The following is a 26,455-nucleotide window of genomic DNA, read 5'->3' on the forward strand; positions in this document are numbered from 1 at the left end:
CATCTCTCTCATCTGTGGCAGTCTTAGGTACAGACATTAAAAAAGCTCTGCATAAATATGGCACCCAGGGCGAGGAATCAGTGAGCTCACGGCGGGGTGGGCGAATCAGAGGCCACCCACCCGTGATCTGGCCCGTTTCCCGTGTTTGCATAATTAAATCAAGCGGGAAGTGGATGACACGGCGCAAAAACCCATCATTGCGGCCAGCGGGCAGAATGCCGTTTTTCATGCCAACTGCTGCATTTAGTGCAATTAAGGGAAAATCCCACCCCAAGTCACTGGCAAGAACTGCCAGTTTCAATCTTTGGTCTCTGTTTGGTTAAGTATTTAAGTAAGAACATAACAAATTGTATTAATAATCCTGGGCTACAGAGTTGAATAAATAGCCAGCTTTCATGTTCCTGATCACTATCCAGTGACACGTGCTGTAATGCGTGCAGGGATATTAAGATTGGACTTAGCTATGATGCTTCCATGGCTTGATGCCTTGTTGATGCTCACTGTTTAGGTTCAAAAAAAGAATGGCCACTTGGATTAGCATTGGAGGGATGCAAATTCTCATGGAATCATATTCCTTTATGAACCAATACCATTAAGACAGGAGAAGATTGAAAACATAAAAGAAAGCCTTATTCTGTGGAAAAATAATGAAAATACATAGCATTATACTTATGGGGTGCAAAAGCACCAATGGTGCTATTTAATAACTTCCAAAATGCAATAAAATTGAAAGAACATAAAATATATCCATGCTTTTGTTTAATCGCTTCATATAAAAATCTCTTAAAAGGTTTCTGAACACAATATACAATACTATACCATACATTGTGTGAGACTGAGAAAACATTAAGGAAATTGCCATCTGAAACATTGCAATGTTTAACAGACATATAAACCCATTACTCATGCAGACGTTCCAATCTGCTAAACCGTTTTCAACACAATTTGGACCAAAAGCTTAAATGTAGTTTACAAGATACTGACATCAGACTGCAATTATTTTTTTGTTTTGTAGCTTTAAGTTCTTAACAGTTATCCCAGACATTGCTTCACAGTTGCACATTAAATAGTTTTACACTGTAATCTGTGGTGGACTAGTTTTGATAACTGAAAAAACCTTGACACAAATATCTGTAATTTCTGGGTTCCATATGTCTCTTTATCACTACTGTTCAGGTTGTACTATATTACACAATAATAAAAAAATCAATGGTAAGAAGAAGAGAACTCTCACCTGGAATTTTCTACACAGTAACACCACCTTACAGGCAATGTTAATGTATAAATTAATAATTTACAATAAACATTACAGTATGTACATGATATAAATACATGATTCTAAATAGAAATGAGCAAGCTCTAAGAATGTAATCAGCAGTGTTGTACAAAGGATGGCATACAAAATAAAAAATACAAACTGACGTAAAAGAATTTAAATACATCTAAATAAATTAAAGAGTAGGTGCATTTAAGTTAATAGCATCATAGTCCTACGTGATAACACTTAAAGATATTTAAATGCTCACTAGAGACTCCCAATATAACACTTGTTGCCATGTTACATTTTTTAAAACTGCAAGTTAGAAGCAGCCTGCACCTAGACATCTTGTTTTTCTTGAACTGTAACACCATGAATAGAAACAATGGGCAGTGGTGCTAGTGATTTTAAGGTATTAACAGAGGAGCAAGGTGTGACTGCGAGGTATCGGTAAGCCAATTAACGGCTTTGAATTATGTGACTATCCAGTGGAATATATTTCCCTTTGAAGAGGCATTTTAAAAATGTAGATTATTATTATGTCTAGCATTGATGGTGACAGAAGCAAAGTGTTGCGGATGCTAGAAATCTGGATAAAACAGAAAATGCTGGAGATACTTGGCAAGTCTGGCAGCAATTTGGAGAAAGAAGCAGGGTTAACAATTCAAGTTGATGAATTTTCATCAGAATTTTCATTCATTAGTTCCACATCCACAGGTGCTGCCAGACCTACTGAGTATTTCCAGCATTCTCTGTTTTCATTAATGGATATCAGGGTGTTTTGGCCTTCCCCTGATCATACAATGTTCATTAAAATCAGTCTGTTTTAGAAGTACAGACATGAAAATGTATGAAACCAAAGAGCTGAAATCTCCTCCCATTCTGTAGCTTTCATTTTGAAGAGCAGGTAGAAGAAATATTCACTATATTTCCCCCTCCCACATGATAATTATCAGGCATTGAACTGGTTAGTTGAATCAAAATTCAAGAATAATTTGCTTCACCTTATTAAGGTCTATAGGTAGTAAGTCTTACTAATGAGCAATGTTCCAGCATGCATTCATGCTTTAGAAAAACAAGAAATTATATTCTGAAGGAATTGAGAAATTTTATGCCAATTAATAAACTGGAATCAAATAGCTGATAGGTTACAATAGAAATTATAAAATTGTTTATGAAAATTGTGTCTTTACATCAAGGAAGTCCCAGCTCTCACTGATTTATCCATTTTGCAAAGCTGGAGATTGTCACGGCAACATTTAAATGCCATTGCAGAATGTTTCCATCAGATATTTAAGAAATAGTAGAGAGAAAAGTAATATAATGCAATATGAATCTCATTAGCTGTGTTCAGTTCAGGTGATGTAGAATGTAGAAGCAGCATATTGTCTCTACCTTTTCTTTTTGATTTATATTTTTGTATTTATCAAGATAGGGACTTCAGTTCTCAGAAATGTAACACTATCCCATTTCAGGCACCCAGTGTTAACATTAAATATGGTATAAAACAAGAAAGCACCCTTGACCTTGCCTCAACAACAGGCCTCAGTCACTGACTCAGAAGGACATCTCCAATTGCACTAATATGAAAGCTAAGTGCAATGATGGGGGAGCATGTGTTAGTTTTCATTATTATTCTATATGGATGAATGGTCTCCCTCATCTGTGTGATCTCGAAAATCTTTTCACTTCCAAAATCAACCATTCCAGTAGCGTCTCAGAGTGAACTTGCCAATTTGGACCCAATCCTCTGGACTTGTAAGTAATTTTATGCTGTGTGACCATGGCAGAGTTGAGATCACCCCAAATTCACATCAGTTAGGACCCAGCAAAAAGAGGAGACTTTCAACCCATTAATTAGAGTTGGGTTTGAACTCAGAGGTGAAAAGCTGTGCTCAACCTTTTGGAACCACCCAATCTACTATCTACATCTTTTTAACTACAGGCCAGATGGTGATTTGGGATTATCGCTTGCTATTAAATACATTTCAAAGGGATAATTCTCACATTGTGGTTAAATCATCCAATTTTCATTATTAAGCAATGCTAATTTGCCTTTTCTCCTAGATGTAGGACTGTGGCAGTGTGTAATAAGCAAGTACTCAAAATCTCCCAAAATGTTATTTTTAAAAAAGCTAGGTATAAAACAGAACATGTTTATACGACTGAAAATTTTTTGGGATACTTTAAAATAGGCTATGAACAGTTAATCCATTTTAAACTTTAACAGTAAAGATGCACCAAAGAATAAATTTTCAAAAGCAGTTTGCAGTTATTTGTAAGGTATTGCCATTCTATGAAGGGAACCGGAAGACTTAATTCTAATTTCTCTTAATCTTGAAAAGAATTATAAATGGATTTGTTCTTGTACTGTTCTTTATATGTAGAAAAGTTTTGTTAGGACTTTAGTAAATTGTGTTCAATTAAATAAAACACTTTTGGAAGGACAAAAACATTTTTCAAAAGGCACACAGTCCTAAGACATAATTAACTGAACAAAGAACAGTTTCCTACATGAAAAGCTAGTTCATATTGTTGAGACTGTCATACAGTTTCAGTGTCTTGCAGTACAAAATCTCTCAGTATTGTGTCATCAATTTGCATGCTCATCCCCAGTTAAATCTTAGACGGCTTTTGTCCAATAGTTTCAAATAAACTTGGCTTGCAATTAAGCCCACACTTCAAAACTCCTAAATGTTTATTCTACCTTTGGCCCTCCAATCTTGCCGTCAATGTTAATTGATCATCTGAACCAGAGTGGTAAGCTTTCATTTGCAAAACCTTGGGTTTAAAACCAACATCCTAGGTTTTCCCCCATAGATAATTTGTGCATGTGACAATAAGTAAATGTCCACTTTTGTAGAGTATTTACGTATCTATAGGTGATGTGTCGTCAATGAGGGGATCTGCTTGTGTCTCTTCCACCTCAGGCTCCTGGCTTTCTGACTCCAGTGTGACAAATACTTTTGTTTCACAACTCTGACAACTGCTGTCCTCCTCCCCCTGGCTTGTTTCCTCTTTCTCAGTCCCTTCTGAATCTTCATCTTCTTCCAGTGTGAGTTCAAACTGGAATTTTTCAGTGGAATACTGCCCTTCTTTCTCTTGCTCATCAGGGGAAGGGGATGGGCTCTGAGGGATCATACTCTGATACCAATTTCTATTGTCCTCTAATGTGTCCAGTATATCCTGAGCATCAGGATGAACAAGGTCAGCCCATGTTTCCCATAAAGGGTGTGCAATGTAGTCAATGAATCCAACCTAAGCAAACAGATTGATATAAAAAATATTTACTACAGTCTCTAAACAAGTCAAAATGAAATTAATCCCATATTTTCACAAGATAAATTCTATAAATATTCCAAAAGACAGAGTCAGAGTATACATAGCAACTGCAAATTATTCTTATATTTACTGAATTTTGTTATTACATTATTTGTATTTTAATCATTTTCTTAAAGTGTAACATAACACAGAGAAATGCAGTACCATGAGTATTGAAGAAAAAATGCTAGCATATTGTTTCCATCAGAATTCATCATCAGAATATTGCCAGACAAAAGCATCCTTTATAGGAATCTCCAAGAAGGAACAGGGAGAAAAGCATACAGGCAAATGAACAGATAATAAAAGATTGTTTTAAGGACAGATGGTGAAGATAAAACAGGACCACCCCTTTTTATAAATCGATGAAACCTAAGCCACTTTCTCACTATATCACAGAAAGCAGAGAGTAGTGGTGAACAATTGCTTTCCAGACTGAAGGGAAGTTTCCAACCATGTCAGGGATCGGTATTAGGACCACTGTTCTTTTTGATATACATTAATGACTTAGACCTAGGTAGACAGGACATAATTTCAAAGTTTTCGAATTACGAAAAACTTGGAAATGTAGTTAAGTGAGGAAGATAGCAGCAAACTTCAGGAGGATACAGACAAACACTTGGGGCTGAATTTTATGCTGATCAGGTGGGCGCGTGACTGATCCAATCAGGTGTGAAATTGCACGATATGATGTCGGGCAAGCATCCCGACATCATCCCGCGCAAGCGCGATATTTTGGTCAGCAGGCACGTGCAATAGTCAGAAGTGCACCTGCCAACAATTAAGCCCAGTAACGGCGCAATTGTCTGTCATTTTACATAGCCTGTCCAACCTCATGGTTGGTGGCTGGGTGAATTGGCCAGGCGGCCTTTACACTTTTCATCAAACCTCATCCAAGGGCGAGATGAGGTTTCTGTTATTAAATAATAAAAGTAGAAATCTGTGGACAGCATTTTTATAATCCATGTGTTCAGATGCCTGATTGTGATGCTTGGAAATTTTTTTCCTGATTTTAAAAACTTTATTTCCTGGGTTTCGGGTCTTCAGCTCCCTGAAGGAGCTCTCTGCCATCAGGGAGCTTTCTGTCAGCGCTTGTCCGCGCCCGCGTTAATATCATCGCTCACCCTCCTCCCGCCCCCACTCCAGCCACACTGAGCTTTTCAGCGCGTGCTACACGCTGGCTGTCGGGCCCGGCTTGGTGGGACCGCAAGCGGTCAGGGGCCGATGGCGGTTGGGCGGACTGTTTCCCGACTGCTCCCGGGCCCGCCGAGCTGAAAGTGCAGGCCATCAATTTGGAAAACACATGAAATTTAATGCAGAGAAGTGTGAAGTGACACAGTTTGGAAAAAAGGAAGTGGAGAGGCAATATAAACTAAATTGTACATTAGTGAAGGAAGGATGCAAGAACATACAGACCTGGGAGTTTGCACACACAAATTTATGAAAATGGCAAATTGTTAAAACTATTAAAAATACCTATGGGACCTTTTGCTTTATAAATAGAGGCATAGAGAACAAAAGCAAGGAAGTTATGCTAACAACAAATTTGCCTACGAAGTTTTTGAACTCTTTTGCTTGACAGCTAGAGCAGTTATTACCTACCTGGGATTTTTCAACTATTGCCGTGTGCTTGTCACACATTGGGCTGATTTCCATGCCTCGCTCCCGTTCTTTGTCTCCCTGATGAAAGAATTCATCCATGATTCGATCTGTCCACTGCCTGTACAGCTCCAGAGACTTTGTGGGATTGCTCAAATCAGCACAGTGTACCATGTTACGAAGAACCTGGAACCAAAGTAACAGGGGGCTTATTTAGAATCTTCTGCAATAAAATATCACAGAACTACCTTATAATAGCACCATCAGGGGAGGTGGTAGTGTAGTAGTAATGTCACTGGCCTAGTAATCCAGAGGCCCAGTCTAATGCTCTGGGGACATGGGTTTGAATATCACCATGGTAGCTGGGGGAATTTAAATTCAATTAATAAATCCGGAATTATAAAGCTAGTCTTAGCAATAGTGACCATGAAACCATTGTTGTAAAAACCCGTCTGGTTCACTAATGCACTTTAGGGAAGGATATTTGCCATCCTTACCTGGTCTGGCCTCCATGTGACTCCAGACCCATAGCAGTGTGGTTGACTCTTAAATGCCCTCTGAAATGGCCTAGCGAGCCACTCAGTTGTACCAAAACCACTACAAAGTCTACAAAAAGGAATGCCAAGCTGCGCACCATCCTGACTGGGCACTATATCCCATTCCTTCACTGTTGCTGGATCAAAATCCTGGAACTCCGTCCTTAACAGCACTGTGGGTGTATCTACACTATATGGAGTGCAGCGCTTCAAGGCGGCAGCTCAGTACCACCTTCTCATGGGCAATTAAGGTTGGACAATAAATGCTGGCCTAGCCAGTGACACCCACATCCTATGAAAGAATAGTAAAAAATAAAGACAAGTTTGCCTGGACCTCCTCTACTATAATGCTCAACAGGAGCAGTGCACCCAAAATTTCTGTTCAGCCCCAGGATTTCCTGTTCTGGACCATTCCTAGCACAGACTATCCCCTGGTAGGAGCATGAAAACAACATGATGATGCTGGCTTCTCAGGCATCCAGTTATGGCACAGGAAATGTCTGGCTGCTGCCTCAAATTGCTAGTCAGAAGGCCCTGATATGATCCTCAACATCCTGGTGGGAGGGGAAAGATGCAAAACAAATTATGATTCTAACCTGAAATTTCAGCCCCTCCCAGTTACCTCATGCACCCTTCAGTCAGCAAGGGGGGAGGGATAAATCTATAGTGCTGTTTCTTCTAGGTGCCCCTCTCCTGGCGAGCTTTGCATCTCTGCCCATCCCCACCTTTTCCTGCTAAACCTCAGAAATCATGTTGCAACATTAAAAATAAGTGGAGATTCGGCAATCCGGGTCTTCCCCCTTTTCAGTCAGGTTTGTGCTTTGTGCCCAGGAAATCTAGGAAAACTAGGTAGGCTTGGTCAGGATGTTTCTCCCTGGGCTATCATTTCCACTAGTTTTCATGCCTTGCATAGTGATTCTGATACAAAATCTAAAAATAATTTAAATATAAAGCTTCTCAAAAATTAGGGACAGTTTTATCCTGCAAACTACTAAAACACATCCTATAAATACAATTTCAAGTACATGTCAATCAATTACACATCAGTTCTGCTTGCTTTGTCCTTGTACTTCTCTAACTCCATGGACAATTTTTATTATTTAAAATTTTATTTTACTTTTTAAAAAAACTTAATCAAAAGTTATCTTCTATAATTTCCTAACCTTTATTCCTCTCAGAAATTAGGTTTTAAATTTTCCCTTTCCTGTTATTCTGGCTTCACCTTCCATTTCAGAGGTGGGACATTTAAAATAGATAAGTTTAATTTGTTGGAAACTGATTTAGAAGTTTGCTTTCTAACCAGTTAAAAGCCCAGAATTTATAGATTGACCTGGCTGCATGCCAGAGGCATGCATGTAATGGTTTACCTCAAACGCAACAAATCAGCTCTTTTTGCTGGATTGGGAGTCTTGTCCTACTGTATTGCTGCCAAATATGAGGATGCTCAAGTAAAAGTAGGACAGTTGATTTATGTGGCTGCTGCCAATCAGTTGTTTTTATAGTCCATACTATATATCCATTGCAGCACAGGCATCTGAGTGCTGTGCATGATGGTACACACCTGTATTCTATCTGTGTAATTGTCTAGTAGTAAAACACCCGAACTTGTCACTTTCTTTGTTTCCACCATTGTCTTGAGGTCTGCTAATAAGGTCATGTGTTTTGACATGTCAGTGGCCAACACCTAGAAAGGAGAAGAATATTGAAAATTTGAACAAATTAATGCAAGTTTCAAATCTTCTCAGACGAGGGGCAGGATTTTCCAGCCCTGCCCACCACCGGGATTGTCCGGTCCCTTTGGAAGTCAATGGACTTTTGGCTGGGTCGCCACATCTTCCAGTGCGGGTCCTGCCATGGTGGGGCCTGAAAATCCCAGCCAAAGACTTTTACATATGTCAATTTTCAACAACAAGTCCATGGACCAGCTTGCTTACCATCTCAATAACCATCTTCCTCAGCATCTGCCGCTGTTTCTTGGTGAGATTTTGAAAAATGTCACAGGAATCTTCCTGCAGCAGTTTGAAACCTACAGCCAGATGGTGGTTTTCTAACACAGACTCGTCGTTGTACATCAGTGCTAACTCGGAATCTGAAAAAACAAGGAAACACAGTATACATGGTGAAAAGAAGCTGAAAAGCCCCATCTGTTGTTGATTCTATGTGAATTAGGTAACATGTTTTGTTGAAAGAATCAGTGCAGGGCATTAAAGCACAGGCATGCAACATTACAGATAGAGCGACAAAAGCATAATGCTGCTCCTCCCTCTTTAGTGATTTTACAAGAGGCTCTGCTCAATGGGTGGGGGGGGGAGGGAGGACGGCGAGGAAGGGAGAACAGAAGTCAAACTTAATGGGCAGGATTTTCCGGTTGTTGGGTGGGCACAGTGGGCGGCCCAGGAGCGGCTGGGAAACGGCCTGGCCAACTAACGGCCAGCCAGAGTGAAAAGCGCGCTGAGGAACTCAAAGCTGCCGGGATGGGGGCGGGAGGAGGGCGAGTGCAAAGGTCTGCGCATGTGTGGGGGAGCGTGCACTGAAAGCTCCCTAAGGGAGCTGAAGAATTGTGGATTCCAAAACAAAGATTTTAAAAATGATAGAAACATGTCCCCACATGAAGGGGGACATATTAAAAATGATGTTTAAAAATTTTTACTATTTTTCAAAAATAGTTCTCATTCTGCCACAGATGAGGTTTCCTAAAAAATGCAAAGGCCGCCTGGCTGATTTGACCACCCGCCAACCATAAGGTTGGACAGGCAGCGAAAAGTAGGTAGAACTTAATTCAATAAGGGCCTTAATAGGCCTCTTAATTGTTGACGAGTGCACTGCCGACTCCCGCACGCGCCTGCCGACCAAAATATCGCGCGAGTGCACAATGACTTCAGGACACTCGCCCAACGTTATCGCACGCTATTTGATTGGGTCGGGCACGTGCCCACCCGCGGGATGTAAAATTCTGCCCAATGTTAATGCTTCCTAACAAGGAGTGTAAAGCCGCACTACCAGAACCCCCAGGCAGACCACCCGTCTCAGCCTTTCAGCTTACTTGCATTGGCCTAATGATACCTGCTAGAACTCCCCAGCTGTAAAAATGAAAGACTCACACAGGCCAGCTGTAATCAATATGCCACCGGCATCAACGCTTATGCCCCGACCCTTGACTCCAACAAAGATATTAAGGAAAAGTTCTATTCAGACCTTGATGGAGCTCTCATTGCATCCCAAAAGAAGACAAGATGCTCCTTCTGGGAAACTTTAATGCCAGGGTTGGCTGTGACTCCACTGCCTCAGCAGAACCATTGGGAAAAACGGGGTGGGAAAAGACAATGCGAATGGCGTGCTCAGCCTGACCTTGCTATAACAAACACCCTCTTCTGCCAGAAGGACAAATACAAAACCACATGGAAGCATCCTAGATCAAAGCACTGGCACCTCCTGGACTATGCTCAGATCAAAGATGTAAGTGATGTCTTTATCATTCAATTCATGCAGAAATCTGGTGCCTGCTGGACAGATCATAGACTAATTCAATTGGTAAATTGGAGGTGGAATATTTGGCTGACAAGGTGTGGGTTGATATGAGTTTTGTTTTGACAATATTCAAGGACAGGCTGAGTTTCTTGTGTGCAGAATTGAAGAGATCGAGAGTGGCTTGCACCAAGACATTGCAAGGCACAAAAGTCCAAGGCAGAGAAGATCAATGTCTCGATCCTAAAGCAGCCTAACCGAAAAGAATAATTCCAAGTGCTGTTCATGATCAACTGGAAAACCTTCACATGTCCAACTCAATTCTAGAACACTGGGATCAAAAAAAAATCAGATGCACTAGACTCTTCTGCCCAGACCATTGGATTCAAGCATTGTTGTCACCAGGACTGGTTTGATTAAAACGATACTGAAATATATGGCCTCCTAGAACAAAAACAAGCAGCCTTCATTGCCTGGCAGAACAACCCAAGGTCGCAAGTCAAGACGACAATATTCCAACAGCTCAATGCTGGTGCCCAAAGACAAATCCAAAAGGTAAAGGACATGTGGTGAAGAGAAAGAACAAGAGATCCAACAATATGCTGACCTTCATGACATCCAAAGGTTTTTGAAGCCACCAGGACCATCTATAGAGCAAGATCAAATGGACAAATTCCTCTTTGTTCACAGGATGGTGTTTCTCTTCTTAAGGGTGACAATGCCATCCATCAATGCTGGAAAAAACATTTTCAACAACTCCTCAACTGTGAATCCACAGTGACAGCTGATACTCTCCAGGCTGGACACCTGATTTGTGATGCAGAGTGATGCCAACAGCGTGGGTTCAATTCCTGCACTGGCTGAGATCATCCATGACGGCCCCACCTTCTCAACCTTGCCCTTCGACTGAAGTGTGGTTACCCCCAGGTTGAACTCACCACCAGTCGTCTCTCTCTAATGAGAGAGCAGTCTATGGTCCTCTGGGGCTATGGCAACTTTCACTTTAAATTTATTCCCCAGAACCCTGTGGCAGAATACATAGATCAACTGGAGAGCTGCAACAAGCAATCAATTGGATGGAAAACAACAGAACCTGTGGCTCTGATGGTATTCCAGCTGAGGTCTTCCAAACTGCTGGACTTTTGCTCTTATCAAGACTCCAAGCACTCATCCTATGGATTTGGGAGGAAAAAGAACACTCCCCCTCCCCCACTCCAAACAACTTCAGGAATGCTACAATTGTAACTATCTTCAAGAAGGGAGATAATCATGCTGTGGAAACTATAAAGGTATTTCCCTCTTGTCCATAAGCAGGGAAACTCCTTACACATATTATCCTAAATCGCCTACTTCCTGTGGCTGAGGAAATCCTCCCAGAGACAGAGTGTGGCTTTAGACCATCCAGAGGAACCTCTGGCATGGTCTTTGTTGCCAGACAAGAAAGATGTCAAGAACACCAGGAACTCTGCATTTGTTGACCTGGCTCAGTAAATCACAAGGTTCTGTAGACTATGTTCCAAAGATCTGGATGTCCAAGAAATTTCATCGCAATCCTTCAATTGCTTCATGACAATATAACTGCGACTGTCTTGATTGAGAGATCTGAAACAGACGCCTTCATAATCCGGAGCTGGGTCAAACAAGTCTGTGTGATAGTCCCCATACTATTTATAATCTACCTGACAGTGGCTATTTACCTAATCAAACATCAACTGCCCTCCAGTGTCAGTATTAAATATATCCTAGATGGGAAACTCCTAAACCTGTCACCTCCATGCCAAAACTAGATTGACCAGCATAGACATTAATGATATACAGTTTGTGAATGATTGCAGTGTTGTGACCCACTCTGTACCAGATTTGCAAGCCACTCTCGATCTCTTCAATTCTGCACACAAGAAACTCAGCCTGTAGTTGAATATTGTCAAAACAAAACTCATATCAACCCACACCTTGTTAGCTAAATATTCCACCTCCAATATATGCTGATTGAGACACTATGGAATATGTTGAGCAGTTCCCATATCTTGGCAGCCACCTCTCTCAAAAGGCCATTATTGATGAGGAGATCCAACACTGGATCAGCTGTGCCAGCTCAGCCTTCTACAAACTACAGTAGTGAGTATTTGACAACAAAGACCTCCGCAAGTCAACAAAAGCCCAAGTGTGCAAAGCAGTTGTCATCACCATATTCTGTTCTGCAGGGAGACCTGGACTGTGTATCAGCGACACATAAGCGTGCTAAAGAAATTCCATCAGCAATAACTCTGCTATATCCTCCATATAAAATGGGAGCACAACTAGTGTCCTTTTTGAAGCCAGCTCCACAAGCAGTTAGGCAAAACTCCTACAAAATCAACCTCAGTGGATGGGATATTGTGTCCAGGTGGCTGAAAAGCATCTCCACCACCAAGTCCTGTTTTCTCAACTCTCAAATGGCCAACCTTCTGGGAAGAGAAAGAAAACGCTTCAAAGACACTATGAAACTCTCCTTGACGTACAGTAGCATTCATTATTGTCTGGGAGGAGTTGAATTGCTGTCAACTATTCAAATTGCCAACAACTTGTCCATCAAGGTACATCGTGCTTTGAGTCACAACGTCTTATTGATAAGGCAGAATGGCAGCAGAGAAGGAAAGAAATAGAAGCAAATCCTGCACCCTGGATCCCACTATCACATGGGACATCTTGCTCGATGTGCCCAAAGATTTCTGGGTCAGGAATCGGCCTGCTCAGTCACGCAAAGACCCATGGCAGAAACCTGCGACCTGGCATAGACGGCACCTTCAAATTGAGGGAAGCTGCATGACAAATAACACCTGTGCATGGGGGGGACAAAAAAACCGATCCAGCAACTTTGTAAAAAAATAAGATTTTTTATATAATTCAAATGTTCATTCCTGTTCTGATAATAGCACATCTCAAGAGTTGTATAAACAAAAACTCAATTAACACGGAGGTTCAATTCCTGGCATGAGGTTGCTGACCTCACTGGTTGGTGATAGCCATGCTACAGTTGCCCTCAGGCCTCTGGACAGAGTTTTGGGGAAGGGAGGGGTCGGAGGGCAGAAGGTGTAAAAGCTGGAGCTCCCACTACTGAAAACCACCTTGCTGAAAGGTGTTAATTTGGATGTTTGGTGAGGCAAGATCAGGCTCTCCATAGTCAGATAAGCTTGATGATATTAACCATCTAGGCTACCATGAAAATAACATCCAACTACACGAGGTTCAGAAAGGTGGTTAGCACGTGTGCATCTATACCTTAGTATCAGTGTCATTAGGAAGTGACGGAGGGGGGAATGAAATTCCCCCAGGATTGAAGCAACTCACCAGGGACAAAAAAAAAATGTAATTTATTGGAAATACTGCTTGAATGATTCTTGTTTAGAACTGAATTAATGACATAATGTAAGCATAAAGATGATGAATCTTAACAGATTCCTTTATAAACTGAGCCCATTTGGATCTAATTTAGAGATTTTCATTTTGATTGCTCGCTCCACCTACACAAAATGACTCACTGCATCCACCAGGTGTTAAAACAGAGAAATTGGGATAGAAAAACAATAATACACAAACACAATAACTGCCAATTCCATGTAAGTGTGACATATAAATGATCCCAATTAAAGATCTTCTTTGAGAAATCAACAATGTTCCAGGAGCTAATGTGTTTTATAATTTTTAAAACTGTTTATTTTTCATATGCTTTCAATCATATAAAAAAATCAACTAATTCTACATGCAGTTATCTGAACTTACTTTTCTACTTAAAAGAATATGGTATAATGGGTGACAATGCACATTGATGCAATGATGTAAAGGCTGAATGGGCAGTGTCCATGATGAGAAAGATTGCACATGGTTTGTGGTAGAAACTCAATGGTCTTTGCTCATTCCATGTCTCTTAGTTTTCTTTTTAGTTTGAGGGCAAATTTGTTCTCTTCTGTCAAGTCTAGAACTGGATGTCGAAGATTTCCCATCCACAGTGCTACAAAAATGGCATATTTCAAAGATTGGTCTATATGATGTAAACAACAGTGAGACTATTAATTTCAAATATGATAGCCAATCATACGATGCAGTAATGTAATGATGTTTAATATTTTCCACACAACTGTGCAAGGCTATGGTAGTGCTGAGCCATGGTTCCTGCAATTCCACACAACTGGAAAAATAAATATCTGCTTTAAAAGTAAATTTTTGTTTTCCCAAAGTTCAATATAATTTTTTAGTAATATCTCGGCAATAGTGACAAGAGAAGCCTTAAATTTGATTTCTATTCTGTGCTGAAGTGGCTGGTGTCAGTTGGGACAGCAATGTGGATACTAAAATTAGCTTCCTTATTCCAGGGTTAAGATGAGGGAAATCAAATAGCCGCTCATTATTCATAATCAAGACTCACATTGCATAATGTCAATAGGACTAAGTAATAGAGAATTTCTTGTCTTTGTTAAACTGAAGTCTAGTGGGGATTTACACTTTCTGGATAAGGAGTGAGTGAGGGAAATTTAAGAAATTTCCTCCTGGCCAAAAGCCCAAAATTCCTCCCATGGAACAGATTACAGATGAGAGTTATCACACAATAGGTATGAGTTCTACCTGTTGATACATGGGTGATTTATTTTATGCAAAGCACCCTGACAAACATTCACCCAATGTGGTAAACACAATATGTAAATGATAAATTGAACAAAAAAGGATCATTTTCCATGCTATAATTCTCCTCTCCTTAAGATGCTGATCTACACTGCATTCTGGTTGCACTGCGCAGCACTCTCTTAGTACTGCACTGGAGTGTCAGCCTTGATTTTTGTGCTCAAGCCCTAACGTGGGATTTGAACTCAGAAACTTGTGACTCAGAGGCAAGAGTGCTATCAACTGAGTTGTTGTCGACAAATGTTAGAAAATGCATTAAAATAAAAACAAAATAAACAATAGGATGGTTGAAATTTTTTATGAAATTAGTGCTCATCCATTTGGTAACTTACTGGTGTTAATTAAAAATTGATTGGAGACACCAGGATGATCCACATCATGGATTGCAGCTGCAAAAATTGCAGCAAGAATCTCGAGATCTGTGAATACTGCCTGGAAAAGAAACATTAAACAAATGTGAATGAGCCATGAAAGACAGAAATAATCACACATCAATTAATAAAAATTCTTAATCTGTTTCACATCAAACACCACTTTGCAAGGATAAAAAACCAGAGGGATAGTCTTCCTTGGGAAATGCTCATATCCACTTCCGCATAGTCTGTTCAGAGTGGTGGAGGCCGGGTTACTGCCTAGTCCAGGAAGACCGGAGAAGAAAACTCATGGAGTAAAAGAAAATATGATGATACCCTCAAATTTAAAAAAGTTATAAGCAGACCTGAACAAATCCTAGTGACATGACCGATATTACCTGTATAACATTATGTGTTGATTTCATATTAATTGGTCTCTGGAACGCCACTAAATAGGTATCAAAAACAGCTTCCATTTATGCTAAAAGATTTTAGTATAGAAAGTTGTTACAAGGCACTTATTATAAGTGTGTAACCTGATAGAATTGGTGGGATGAGGAGGGTGGGGGGTGGGGTGGGCAGTGGTGACCAAAAGTTTAGTCCAAAAAGTGAGCATTAATATTAAAGGACAAGTGGGAATTGGCGAGCTGGAGGTGTTTATTGGGGGAATGTTAAAGCTTATGCCCTAGCTGCCAGTGAATGTGCACAGTAAATGCAGGATAAACAAGAGGCTAGATTTGAGGAACACAGAGTTCTTGGAGTATTGTAGGGCTACAGAAAGTTACAAAGGAGGGGAGACCATGAGAGATTTAGGCACAATGATGAGAGATGTAAATTTAAGGTGTTTGGGGGGGGGGGGGGGGGGTGTGCACTCAAAGAGCCAATACAGATCAGTGAGCACAAGATGATGGGTAAGTAGGACTTGGCATGGAATTGGGTATGGGTAGCAGAGTTTTGGATGAGCTGAAATTTATGGAGGATGGAGAGTGAGATGCCACCCAAGAGAGCATTGGGATAGATGAATTTGGAGGAGACAAAAGACATAGATGCAAGCTGATGGTCTGAGGCAGGGGTGGAGACCAGCATTATTACAGGTTTGGAAGTAGGTTTTTTTGTGGTTTTGGAGAATATGGGGAGTTAGAAGCTCAGGGTAAAATAGGATGCCCAGCTTGTGAAAAGTTTGGTTCAACCTGAGACAGCAGCCAGGAAATGGGGTGGAATTGGTGATGAGGGACTGGAGTTTGTGGTGGGAGCTGAAGGTGATGATTGTACACCGGACATTGGACGAACAGTCTGGCAACACAAAGGTAGTGGAGGAATCGAGAGAGGTGATGGCAATTTAGAGCTGGGTATCACTAATATGCAAGTAGAATGTGATAAATCTTTGAATGATGTTGCTAAGGAGCGGCATGTAGATGAGGTAGGGGAGGGGCCAGGGATAGATCCCTGAGGAACTGCAGAGAGAACAGTGCAGGATGAGGAAATCTCAGCGAGAAACTTGGGAGTCAGGCGTGTAGGGGTGGAAAAGAATGATTATTTTAAAGGTGAGGCAAGATAGGTGGAACAAAGGAGGAGAAGGTATCAGAAGATTGGTAGAAACAGGCCGAAGTGTGATTTGGTACTACATCACAACTGCAGCAGTTTAGATGGCACAAGTGGTAAAAAGTATAGCCAGGTGGGGAGGATTCAGTAAGGGAACAATTGTGGCTCAGGATTCAGCCAAATCCAGGATGTCAATTCATTCATCCACTGTTAATGACCTTGTTCAAGAGTAAACAAACATCCAGGAAGGTAATGTGGAAGGGCGATGAAAGTTGACAGAGTCAGAGATGGTAACAGATTGGGTGGGCAGCATGAGAAGCAGATTGGTGAGGTCAACCCCCCCCCCAGTGAACACATTGCCTAAGAAGGTTAGCGAGAGAGGAGGACAGGGCAGTTGCGTTTGGTGCTCATAGCAAGCATTTGATGGATCTTAAGCAGATTGCTGAGGCAAATGCAGAGGGTACATATGGGTTTATTCAACTTTGATGCAAGTGAGGGATAGTGGCAGGAGAATAGGGAGTCAGAAAAGTAGAGATGAATTGGTGGGGTTGGAGGGGGTGCGGTTGCAAAGGAAATATAAGTAATAGGTTCAGGTCTGCTGTGGCAAACTATATGTACATGAATTTGGAAACAGCAGGAATTCAGGTTACATAAGCAGACTAGGGGAAAATATCCTGGTCATAACCAGAGGTCAGGAAGCAGACAATACGAAAGAGACCAACATTTGAAATCTGAGGTCCTATGATGAGATGGAGTTGACTTGTAGACAGAGTGGGAGTCAGTATAGAGCATTCAGTGTCTGGATTCAGAGATAGCTGTGTAGAGGAGATGGATCCATATGCCATTCAAGCGGTAGAGTATCAGTAGTTGTGCAACTAGAGGAATCAGATGGCCAAGGAAGAACAGAGTGCCAACCATGAACCTGCAGAGATTGATCAAGGGGTCCAGTAGAGGTCCATAGAGACCTCAGGTATTAGATATGCACACTGAAAAATCAGGCATACCTATGAGAATTAAACCCATGGACCAAGAAGAATGAAGTGCAGGGAGCCAGGAGTGGGTGACCGATAATTCCACAGGATCAGTGTAGAAAAGGGAGGTGAAGAGGGCATTGGGAGAAGCAGCAGGAACATTAGGACCCAGTCCAAAATAGTGAAGAGATGTTCTGAAGGTCAAAGAGTTAGTGGAGAACAATTAAACAGAGATCATTCAGCAGCATGGGTGTAGAATTCAGAACTGATTAAGACTAATAGGAATGAATTAGTTCTAGCTCATTGTAAAATTAAAATTCCCAGTAAAGGAGTGGGATTCTGATCCTATAGGAGTGGGCCAGGTACTTGAATAAAACATAGGTTAATATTTCAAATCAAATTCTTCATTAGAATAGTTCTGGTGAAGAATCCCAAATGAAATGGTAAGCTACTCTTTTCCAGATGCCGTAAATCTCCAGTATTTTCTACTTTTATTTCAGGTTTCTAAAATACATGGAATTTTTTTCTGATATGTCATTTTTAGTGGTATGGTTGTTATTGAAAGATTCTTTAAAATATAATAAATTTTTAAAAACTATGGCAGCTTTCATTTGAAAGTCTTTAAGGACATCTATTTAATCTGCCCACAGGCACACACAAACATTAGTCCCATCCAGCTTTGCTTTCTAAGTCATGAGAGTTCATGTGTAATGTTTGACATTTCCTCATCTTGGATAAACAATCCTGAGTCCCAGGATGATACTGATGACTATCTCTACTCTGTCCTTATTCGCTGAAAGAAAATTATTCCACTGAATTGGAAATTATGTTGAAATGCATCACCCAAGGGTTTTCCTTAATAGCTGGGGGAAGCTGCAACACAACGTGTTACTGTGTGACACAGTCCTGGAAGATGTCAGGTCCTACCCCTGTTCTGTGTTGAATTAAGGTGATCTCTGCTAGGTCGAAAGTGGGAGGACCATATTTTGCTTCAATGTTCCTGAACTTTGGAGGTGGTGTGTGGGAGGGGGAAGGGGAGAAATTAATCAGGGACTGTATTCTGATTTCTATCTAATGATTCCTATTGTATAGATTGTAAAGAATGGGAATAGGCAGGGTCACGTTTAGTCGTGATGTTGCACACAGCTGAATGGCCTGTCAACACTCACTGTCCAGGCATAAACACTAAGATTAGTGACTTAGCTGACATACCATCACTTTGGGAACTGAACATCTAGCATGAACCATTAGCTCAGAAAAGGAGTGGAGAAAAGAAAAATATAATTCCATACAAAAGCAAAATACTGCAGATACTGGAAACCTGAAATAAAAACAGAAAATGCTGAGCAGGTCAGGCAACATCTGTGGAGAGAAACAGAGTTAACATTACAGGTCGATGGTCCTTCATCAGAATGATAAATCCATCACTGGATCAGGAAAATACAATTTCAACAGTTGTGCATAATATTCCTGTGACAATAATATGGCTGGGCTGTCACCCCTCTGAGTTTTCATTTGATGAAGTCAAAATCAATTAAAGCAAACATACATTCTATCAACTCAAAAAGGCACATTCCTCATATGGAAAAATCACTATTAGGTTACTCAATTGAGGAAAACCTAATTTTAAAAAAGCACATCGTAGGACATCAGCAAGGTTTAAATAGTAAAAACAAGTTGCATTTATAAAGCACTTTCAGAGCCTTTGTACCAATGTGTTTCACAGCTAATTAATTCCTTTTGAAATGTATTCACTGTTGTTCTGAATGCAAACAGAGAAGCCACTTTGCCCCAGCAGGAACCCACAAACAGCAATGACAAGAACAGTTGGTTGGTTAACCAGGTTTTGGTTCCGGAATGAATATTGATCAAAATGTTTGAAGAACTCCCTGCTCTTTTTCAAAGTGTCACTGGATCAGTTAAGTCCACCTGAACATCAAAACATCACACAACTAACAATGTATTCCACTATTACAGCACTGACATGTCAGATTAGATTATGTGAGGCTTTTAAGCATACAGATTTTACTCAGAGGTAAGTGCTACGAGAGGTTCTGGGAAAGAGATAGAAGAGGAGAAGGTGCAATAGTTAAAAGCAAAAAACTGCCGATGCTAGAAATCCAAAACAAAAACAAAAATACTTGGAAAAATTCAGCAGGTCCGACAGCATATGCGGAGAGGAACACAGCCCAATAGTTCTTGATTTCAACATTTTGAGAACTTGGGAAAGTAAAAGGGGATTTGAACACAGAATGGTTCAGTCCTGATTCTCAACATCACAGTTCAAAAATACTTCATTGGCTGTGAAGCACTTTGTTATGAAAGGCTCTATATAAATGAAAATTATTTCTTTCTTGGTCTTTAAGGTGTACTTACGTCTAGTGCCGGAGTAGAAAGAAGAATGTGTGTAGATTGCGCAACATCAGCAGCATGTAAGCTGTTATGGTAGGCCACATCCCCATGGTAGTGGTCTTCCAGTGTCATGATGTACGTTACAAATGTGTCAACAGGGATCCTAAATGTTTTCAGCAAATCCCGCTCCTGTTGAAAGTTATTTACAAAATGCAAATTTTACTTATTTGTGTAGAAAGCATTTGTACACCAAGTTAGAATGAATTAGAAGATAATTCATATTGTGCTACAGTTCATTGAAATTTTTCTTCTGCAGAAAAAGGTCTATCTTATATTTATTAACCTATGCAATGAAATGTCATATCCTAAAGTTCGTGGCAATTAGGCCAGAAATAATTAGTATCCTCTTCCCACTTGACCTCACTAACCTGGAAGATAGTGTACATAATGCAGGTGAGCGGTCGATTGTTTGAAAACTCTGCCACTTTAAATATGTTAAGGCCCCATTTATTCAGGTCATCCAGCTCCTGCAAAGACAAGGTGAAATACAGCCATTACTAAAGAATGCCCAAAATATTTATTAAACTTCATATTGAAATATTACATTTCAACACAAAATTCCCCTGTTGTTATCCAATGCATTTGACTGTAACAATTACTTTTGTAATGGAAGTGTTATTTTAGGTGATTTGCTACTGAGATTAGTCATGCAATTTACGTACGAGTGCAGATTGTGAATGTTGATATGTTGAGCATGGGGTGGGGATGAGATGAGCCAAATCCTTTATTGACACAATGTTTGCACTTTGCAGCAAGGTATGCTGGATAAGGATCATGAGTAGGAACCCTGATTTCTCCTTCCTTTGACCAGGTGCTGAGACCAACTGTTGCACTCTCATTGCTAATCTAACTAGGGTCAGCTAAATGGACCAGGAACTGAAATGTGGAACCTTCCCCGTACTTATGGCTTTATCTGTGCTTCCCTATCAAATTGTTCAGGACACACTGCCATCACCCCACCACCCAGCCCCATTTTACATCCTTGTGAGAAAATATCTCTGATTTACTGACTTTCCTCTAAATATCGACATTACAGCAATCTCAAAACCACAGCCATGTCCATTCTCATTCTGGTTTTCTCAGAGATTAAAAAAAAGAAATTGTGCCAAAAAGCAGGCTATATGGGGTCCTTATTCTACAGTTGATAGGTCATTAATATCTGTTGGCCTTCCTCACTTATCTTTGTGTTCTGTTTGAGCTTCAAGAGATGAAGAGTCGAAAGAGATCTCTAAACTGCAATAAGTGCAAAAATCTTAACTGGGGTCAGCATAGTTAAAAAAACATTCAGACTGACTGATACCACAAGACTGACAGTGGGGCATGTTTACTTTCTTTTCTGAAGTCAATTTGTTGATTATTTGTTCGCACCTTCCAAACCCATGACTTCTACTACCTAGGAGAAGGGCAGCAGATGCATGGGAATACCACCACCTGCAAGCTCCTCTCCAAGTCACATAACTATCCTGACTTGGAAATATATCGCAGTTCCTCCGCTGTCGCTCAGTCAAAATCCTGGAATTCTCTTGTTAATGGCACTGTGGGTGTCCCTACAACACAGGCTGCAGCGGTTCAAGAAGGCAGCTCACCACCACCTTCTCACGGGCAATTAGGGATGGGCAATAAATGCTGGCCTAGCCAGAGATGCCCACATCCCATGAATGAACATTAAAAAAAATACATTGTTGTACATTACTAGCATCAGTAACAGCCATCCTGATGCTTTCATTGTGAGACTTTGGAAAACAGCCATTTCTCTTTGTCAGTTGTTATTAAAAGCATTAACCACTGTGAAATTGAGCCTTGCAGACTTGTAAATCTCCAAGTTTGATTCAATTCATTGCTAACTCATCTAATCTGAAATAATGCGTTGCTAGGATGTTACAGTTAGTTTCAACCTTGGAATAAAAGGAGAACATTTCAGGCAGGATTCCCACTCCTGATTGTTACCTAGTGACAGCTGCTGTTTGGTCAGGGCAGCTGCAATGCACCACCACTATCAAATAGTTTGCTGATACCCACTGTCTAAGCTTACATGTGAAGATTGCTCACTTGGGCAGAGTTCTAAGGGAACACCAACCACCCATGCATGAGTCAGAGAAGGGGAGAAACATAATGATAAAAGAAGGCTTGTTTATAAACATTATGCAGAAAATGGCTTAGATAATGGGATCGAGAGCCTCAAATCCAAGTTTGCAGATAATGCTAATGGAGATAGCATTTTAATGACAGTGTAGATAAAAGCACAGGATTATAAAGAGATGTTGATATATTAAGAAAATGGGCTAAACTGTGGCAAATGAATTTCAAATTAGGCAAGTCTGGGGCCATCCACTTTGAAGTGCTTGCTAAATGGTGGAAAGCTACAAGGACTAGAGATTCAAAAGGAGACTTAGGGGTTCATGCATATAGATCATTAAAATGTCCAGAACAGGTACAAAAATAAACAAAAAGGCTAATAGAATGCTGGCCTTCGTATCTCAAGGATTAAAATAGAGGGTTCAAAGTCAAGCTACAGTTATACAAAGCCCTGGTGTGACCAGATCTGGAGTACTGGAGCTCTGGAGAAGGGTCATACGGACTCGAAACCTTAACTTTGTTTTTCTCTCCCCACAGATGCCGTCAGACCTGCTGAGTTTTTCCAGCATTTCTGTTTTTGTTCTGGAGTACTGTGCTTAGTTCTGGGTGCCACATCTTAGAAATGATATATTGTTCTTAGAGGGAGTACAGTGTAGATTTCCTAGAATGATACCTACACTTCAAGGGTTAAATTGCAAGACAAGGTTATACAAAATAGGGTTAAATTCCCTGGAATTTAAAAGTTTAAAGGGTGATTTAATCAAAGTTTTCAAGAAATTAAGGGAAATTGATAGGGTAAATGGAGAGAACTATTTCTGCTTTGGGGAATCTAGTGCTAGGGGTATAGCCTAAATATTAGAGTGATGGTTTTCAGGAGTGTTGTTAGGAAAGGGCACAGAAGTTTGGAACTCTCCTGTAAATGATAGTTGATGCTAAGTCAATTGCTAATTTTAAAACTAAGTTTGATGGTTTTCTATTAACCAAAGGCATTATACAATATGGAGTTGGGTCACAGATCAGCCATTATCTCAATGAATGGTGGAACAGGCTCCAGGGACTAAATGTCCTGGTCCTATGCTGTAAAATTACAAATGGAAGTTTGCTTTGTACCTTGGAAAGAAACTCTTCCAAGTCAGTTTTGACAGCAAATCGGGGGATGCTGGAGTGCGAGAGGCTGGAACTGTGCATCAGTTTTTTTACTCCACTGATTTGTGTCATGAGTTGCTGCTTTTTCTTTTTGTCTCTGTCCTTCTGTGTGGGGGAGGGCATCTCCACATCATTCTGCTTGTCTATCAGGAGAGAATAGAGAATTAAATTAGAAACTCAAAACATAAAAGACACCTGCAACTTTTCTTTCAGAAGACAAGTGATGTAAGAGGTGAAGAGTATAAGTGGAGATAAGATTTTCAAGCTGCAATGAAAGCAAAAATATGAGTGGATCCATAATCAGCACAGATATTCTGGATGCAACTTTGTCTGGGTGGCAAAACAGATGGTAACAGATTTATTGCCCAGTATACATGACACCTAGTTTTCCTGCAAACTGATCCTGTCAAAATTGAATTTGACCTTCATTAACACCATGGGAATCATCATGAAGCATGTTGTTCATCCTATCTAAAATCAACAACACAAAAACAAAATATTTGGCCATTATCACAATGCTGTTTGTGGGGCTTTGCTGTGCATAATTGGCTGCTGTGTTTTCTATATCATAGCAGTGACTACAATTCAATAACACTTGGTTAAGCCCTTGGCCTTTCCTGAGGTCATGAAAGGCACTATATAAATGCAAGCCTCTCTTTTTCTTCTAAAATCAATTTTTTGGGTGACACAGTCCCGATGACGTTTTTAAAAAAGCTTTTAGTTATTTTACAATGTTCTCTGCTAAAGGTGGTACCTCCCATTTTTGTTAGTTTCCATGGGAACCAGCTGCTCACTGGTGCTTTGCCAAAATAGTCACTCTTTACTCTCAGCAAGTTTTGAGGGCACCACAGTCCAATCCACTATTTGCACCTGGTTATCTTGTGATCTCAGGCAGGGCGATATTAGGATATTAACATTGACTACGAAGCAAAAATCAGCAAAGATTCCCCTCCTGCTAATCATCTAGTGGCCCCCGATTCAAAAATATATTGTGCGTGAGCATTAGGTGAGGGCAGGATGCAGCAAGGCTATGATGCTACTATAGCCCATCAAGTAAGGTACTGGAGCATAACCAGCACCTATAGAACTACATTCTTGCCTGCCAAGCATCTTCAGCTGATGAAAAGGGAAAAAAATAGGGGTAACGTCACAAAATGAATATCAGTTTTTTTTTTACTATCCAACTTATCTTCAATGATTTACCAATATTCAACAAAATTTAAAGAAAAATCAACAGTTTCTTTGGAAGGGTCTGATTAGAACAATCATCTTATCTTTTCCTTTTCTACTGCACAATAATTGATGTCGATGAGGCAAATACTAATAATGTGATATTGTAACTTCATTAAATATCAATGTATTTTCAGGAATTTCTACCTCAATTTACTCTCAGCTGAAAATCTTGAGATGTACCTTAACCAAAAAATCAAAAATAAATGACTATTTCCTAAGACAAGGCAGTAAAGAGATGGTCTGCTATAGCTACTAATATCCATTAGCATTCTGAATGGCACCCTGTGGACTAGGCAATGCATCAGGCATATTAATTAAATTGGGGTCTCCTCTTCTGATGGCTTTTTAACAGTATTCTTGAGGAGAGTCATTTAATTCATTATAGTTACATATTTAATTCCATAATCTTATTTTAATACAGAATATATCTACCGAGTCTGTATAAACCTTACATTCGGCACCAGAGCTATCAGTTTCAGACACATATTGAATTGGTGACACTCAACTGCTGTTTTTCATCTACTACTTAGATGACAGATCATTATATTCTTTGGACTACAAGGTGTTTAATCAACCAGAATGATTTATACACCAGAATTCATAGGCTCTACCCCACCATCCCGCTCAACTTAATTAAAATCCCTTGCAACAGAAAGCAATTAAGCTGAATCAGGTTGCATCTAAGCAGCATATCACAAAGAAACATCACGTCAAGCTGACATTAATGGATTTTTTTTTTCTCCTGGTTTTTCCTATCAGTGCATTACATGGAGGAGTGCCCTATTCAGGAACTGCCGTGTCAAATTGGGTGCTGATGATGGTAAGCAGCAGCAGGAAATGTTAATAGCATTGTCTCAGCAGTACTCCATCATCTTTCAAATAAGAGCACTTACAGATCTACAGCTGGATTGACTAATTATGGCAGTGGCAAGCTTGACCTATAACAATCAGCTATAACTCAGTAAGCAGACAATGAACAATGAAATTGGGAGGGAAGTCCCCGGGCATATTCCAATAGGAAACCACACCTGCAGGTGAAGTGGGCAACAAATTGAGGCAGAGAAAGAAATTCCTATTCACAATATATATTAACTGGTAACCTGCCAAACTATAACTGGGTGATTTTAACCTGGCGATCAGCGGATGGGAGTTCAAAAAATCAATTTCAAAAGCACAGTAAGTTTCTACAAAAGAAAGATGTGGAAAAGCTCAGATGCAAGGATTTCTCAGGTGAAACAAGAATCATTGAATCCTGTTTTCCATGGAAACAAGGCAATGGAGATATGAGTAGAACATCTGTGTGTGTGGTAAGCCATCCGTCACTCCTTTGAGGGGTGTATTTAGTGTAAAATATACACAAGATGAGCTGTCATGCATTAGCTTTGCTGGTATGGCATCAAGTCATGGGTTTGTTCTTCCCCATTGCAAGAGGGCACCTACTGTGAATCTAATGCATGTACCCATTGTTGCTCCTTTGTACAAGACAGATTTGGCCTTGGTAGGCATTAAATAATTAGTACAAGAGTCCACTGTGAAAATATAGATAATTTAAAAAAAAACACTTCAGTCTTGAAACTGTGGATCTTTAGGGGAAGAATATTTATGCAGAGGTAATTCTTCAATTTTTTAGTACTAGGTTCAAACCAAGTAACATAAACATGAACAATGTAATTCATGCACTCTGCAAGCAAGACTAAAAGGGCTAAGGGGCATACACAATATAACATCTCATGGTCTCTGCTAAGTTAGCTGATCCCAGCAGAGACAGGCAAAAAGGGAGGCAGTAAGTTAAACATTAATACAACAGTAAAATACTTCAGATGCTCAAAGAAAACAGAGAATGTTGGAAATACTCAACTGGTTGTAGACTAAAGGGTTAACTCT

At 40.2% G+C, this 26,455-nt stretch overlaps 1 protein-coding gene across 6 annotated transcripts in view; it reads right to left on the reverse strand.

Moving 5' to 3' along the window:
• Positions 1-669: 669 nt before the first annotated feature.
• Positions 670-26,455, reverse strand: part of pde4ba (phosphodiesterase 4B, cAMP-specific a) — a 738,960-nt gene continuing 713,174 nt past the window's right edge. For all 6 annotated transcript variants that reach the window (XM_078561296.1, XM_078561297.1, XM_078561300.1 and 3 more), the window contains 8 exons: positions 23,303-23,481; positions 20,485-20,583; positions 20,081-20,245; positions 15,171-15,270; positions 8,649-8,803; positions 8,276-8,398; positions 6,182-6,364; positions 670-4,516 (listed from right to left, as the gene is read on the reverse strand). In XM_078561296.1, the coding sequence (XP_078417422.1) occupies positions 4,127-4,516; positions 6,182-6,364; positions 8,276-8,398; positions 8,649-8,803; positions 15,171-15,270; positions 20,081-20,245; positions 20,485-20,583; positions 23,303-23,481 (1,394 nt within the window). In that variant the 3' untranslated portion in view covers positions 670-4,126. The remainder of the gene's footprint in view (positions 4,517-6,181; positions 6,365-8,275; positions 8,399-8,648; positions 8,804-15,170; positions 15,271-20,080; positions 20,246-20,484; positions 20,584-23,302; positions 23,482-26,455) is intronic.

This window comes from Cetorhinus maximus, chromosome 17 (assembly GCF_964194155.1).
Source record: "Cetorhinus maximus chromosome 17, sCetMax3.hap1.1, whole genome shotgun sequence".
NCBI lineage: Eukaryota > Metazoa > Chordata > Chondrichthyes > Lamniformes > Cetorhinidae > Cetorhinus > Cetorhinus maximus.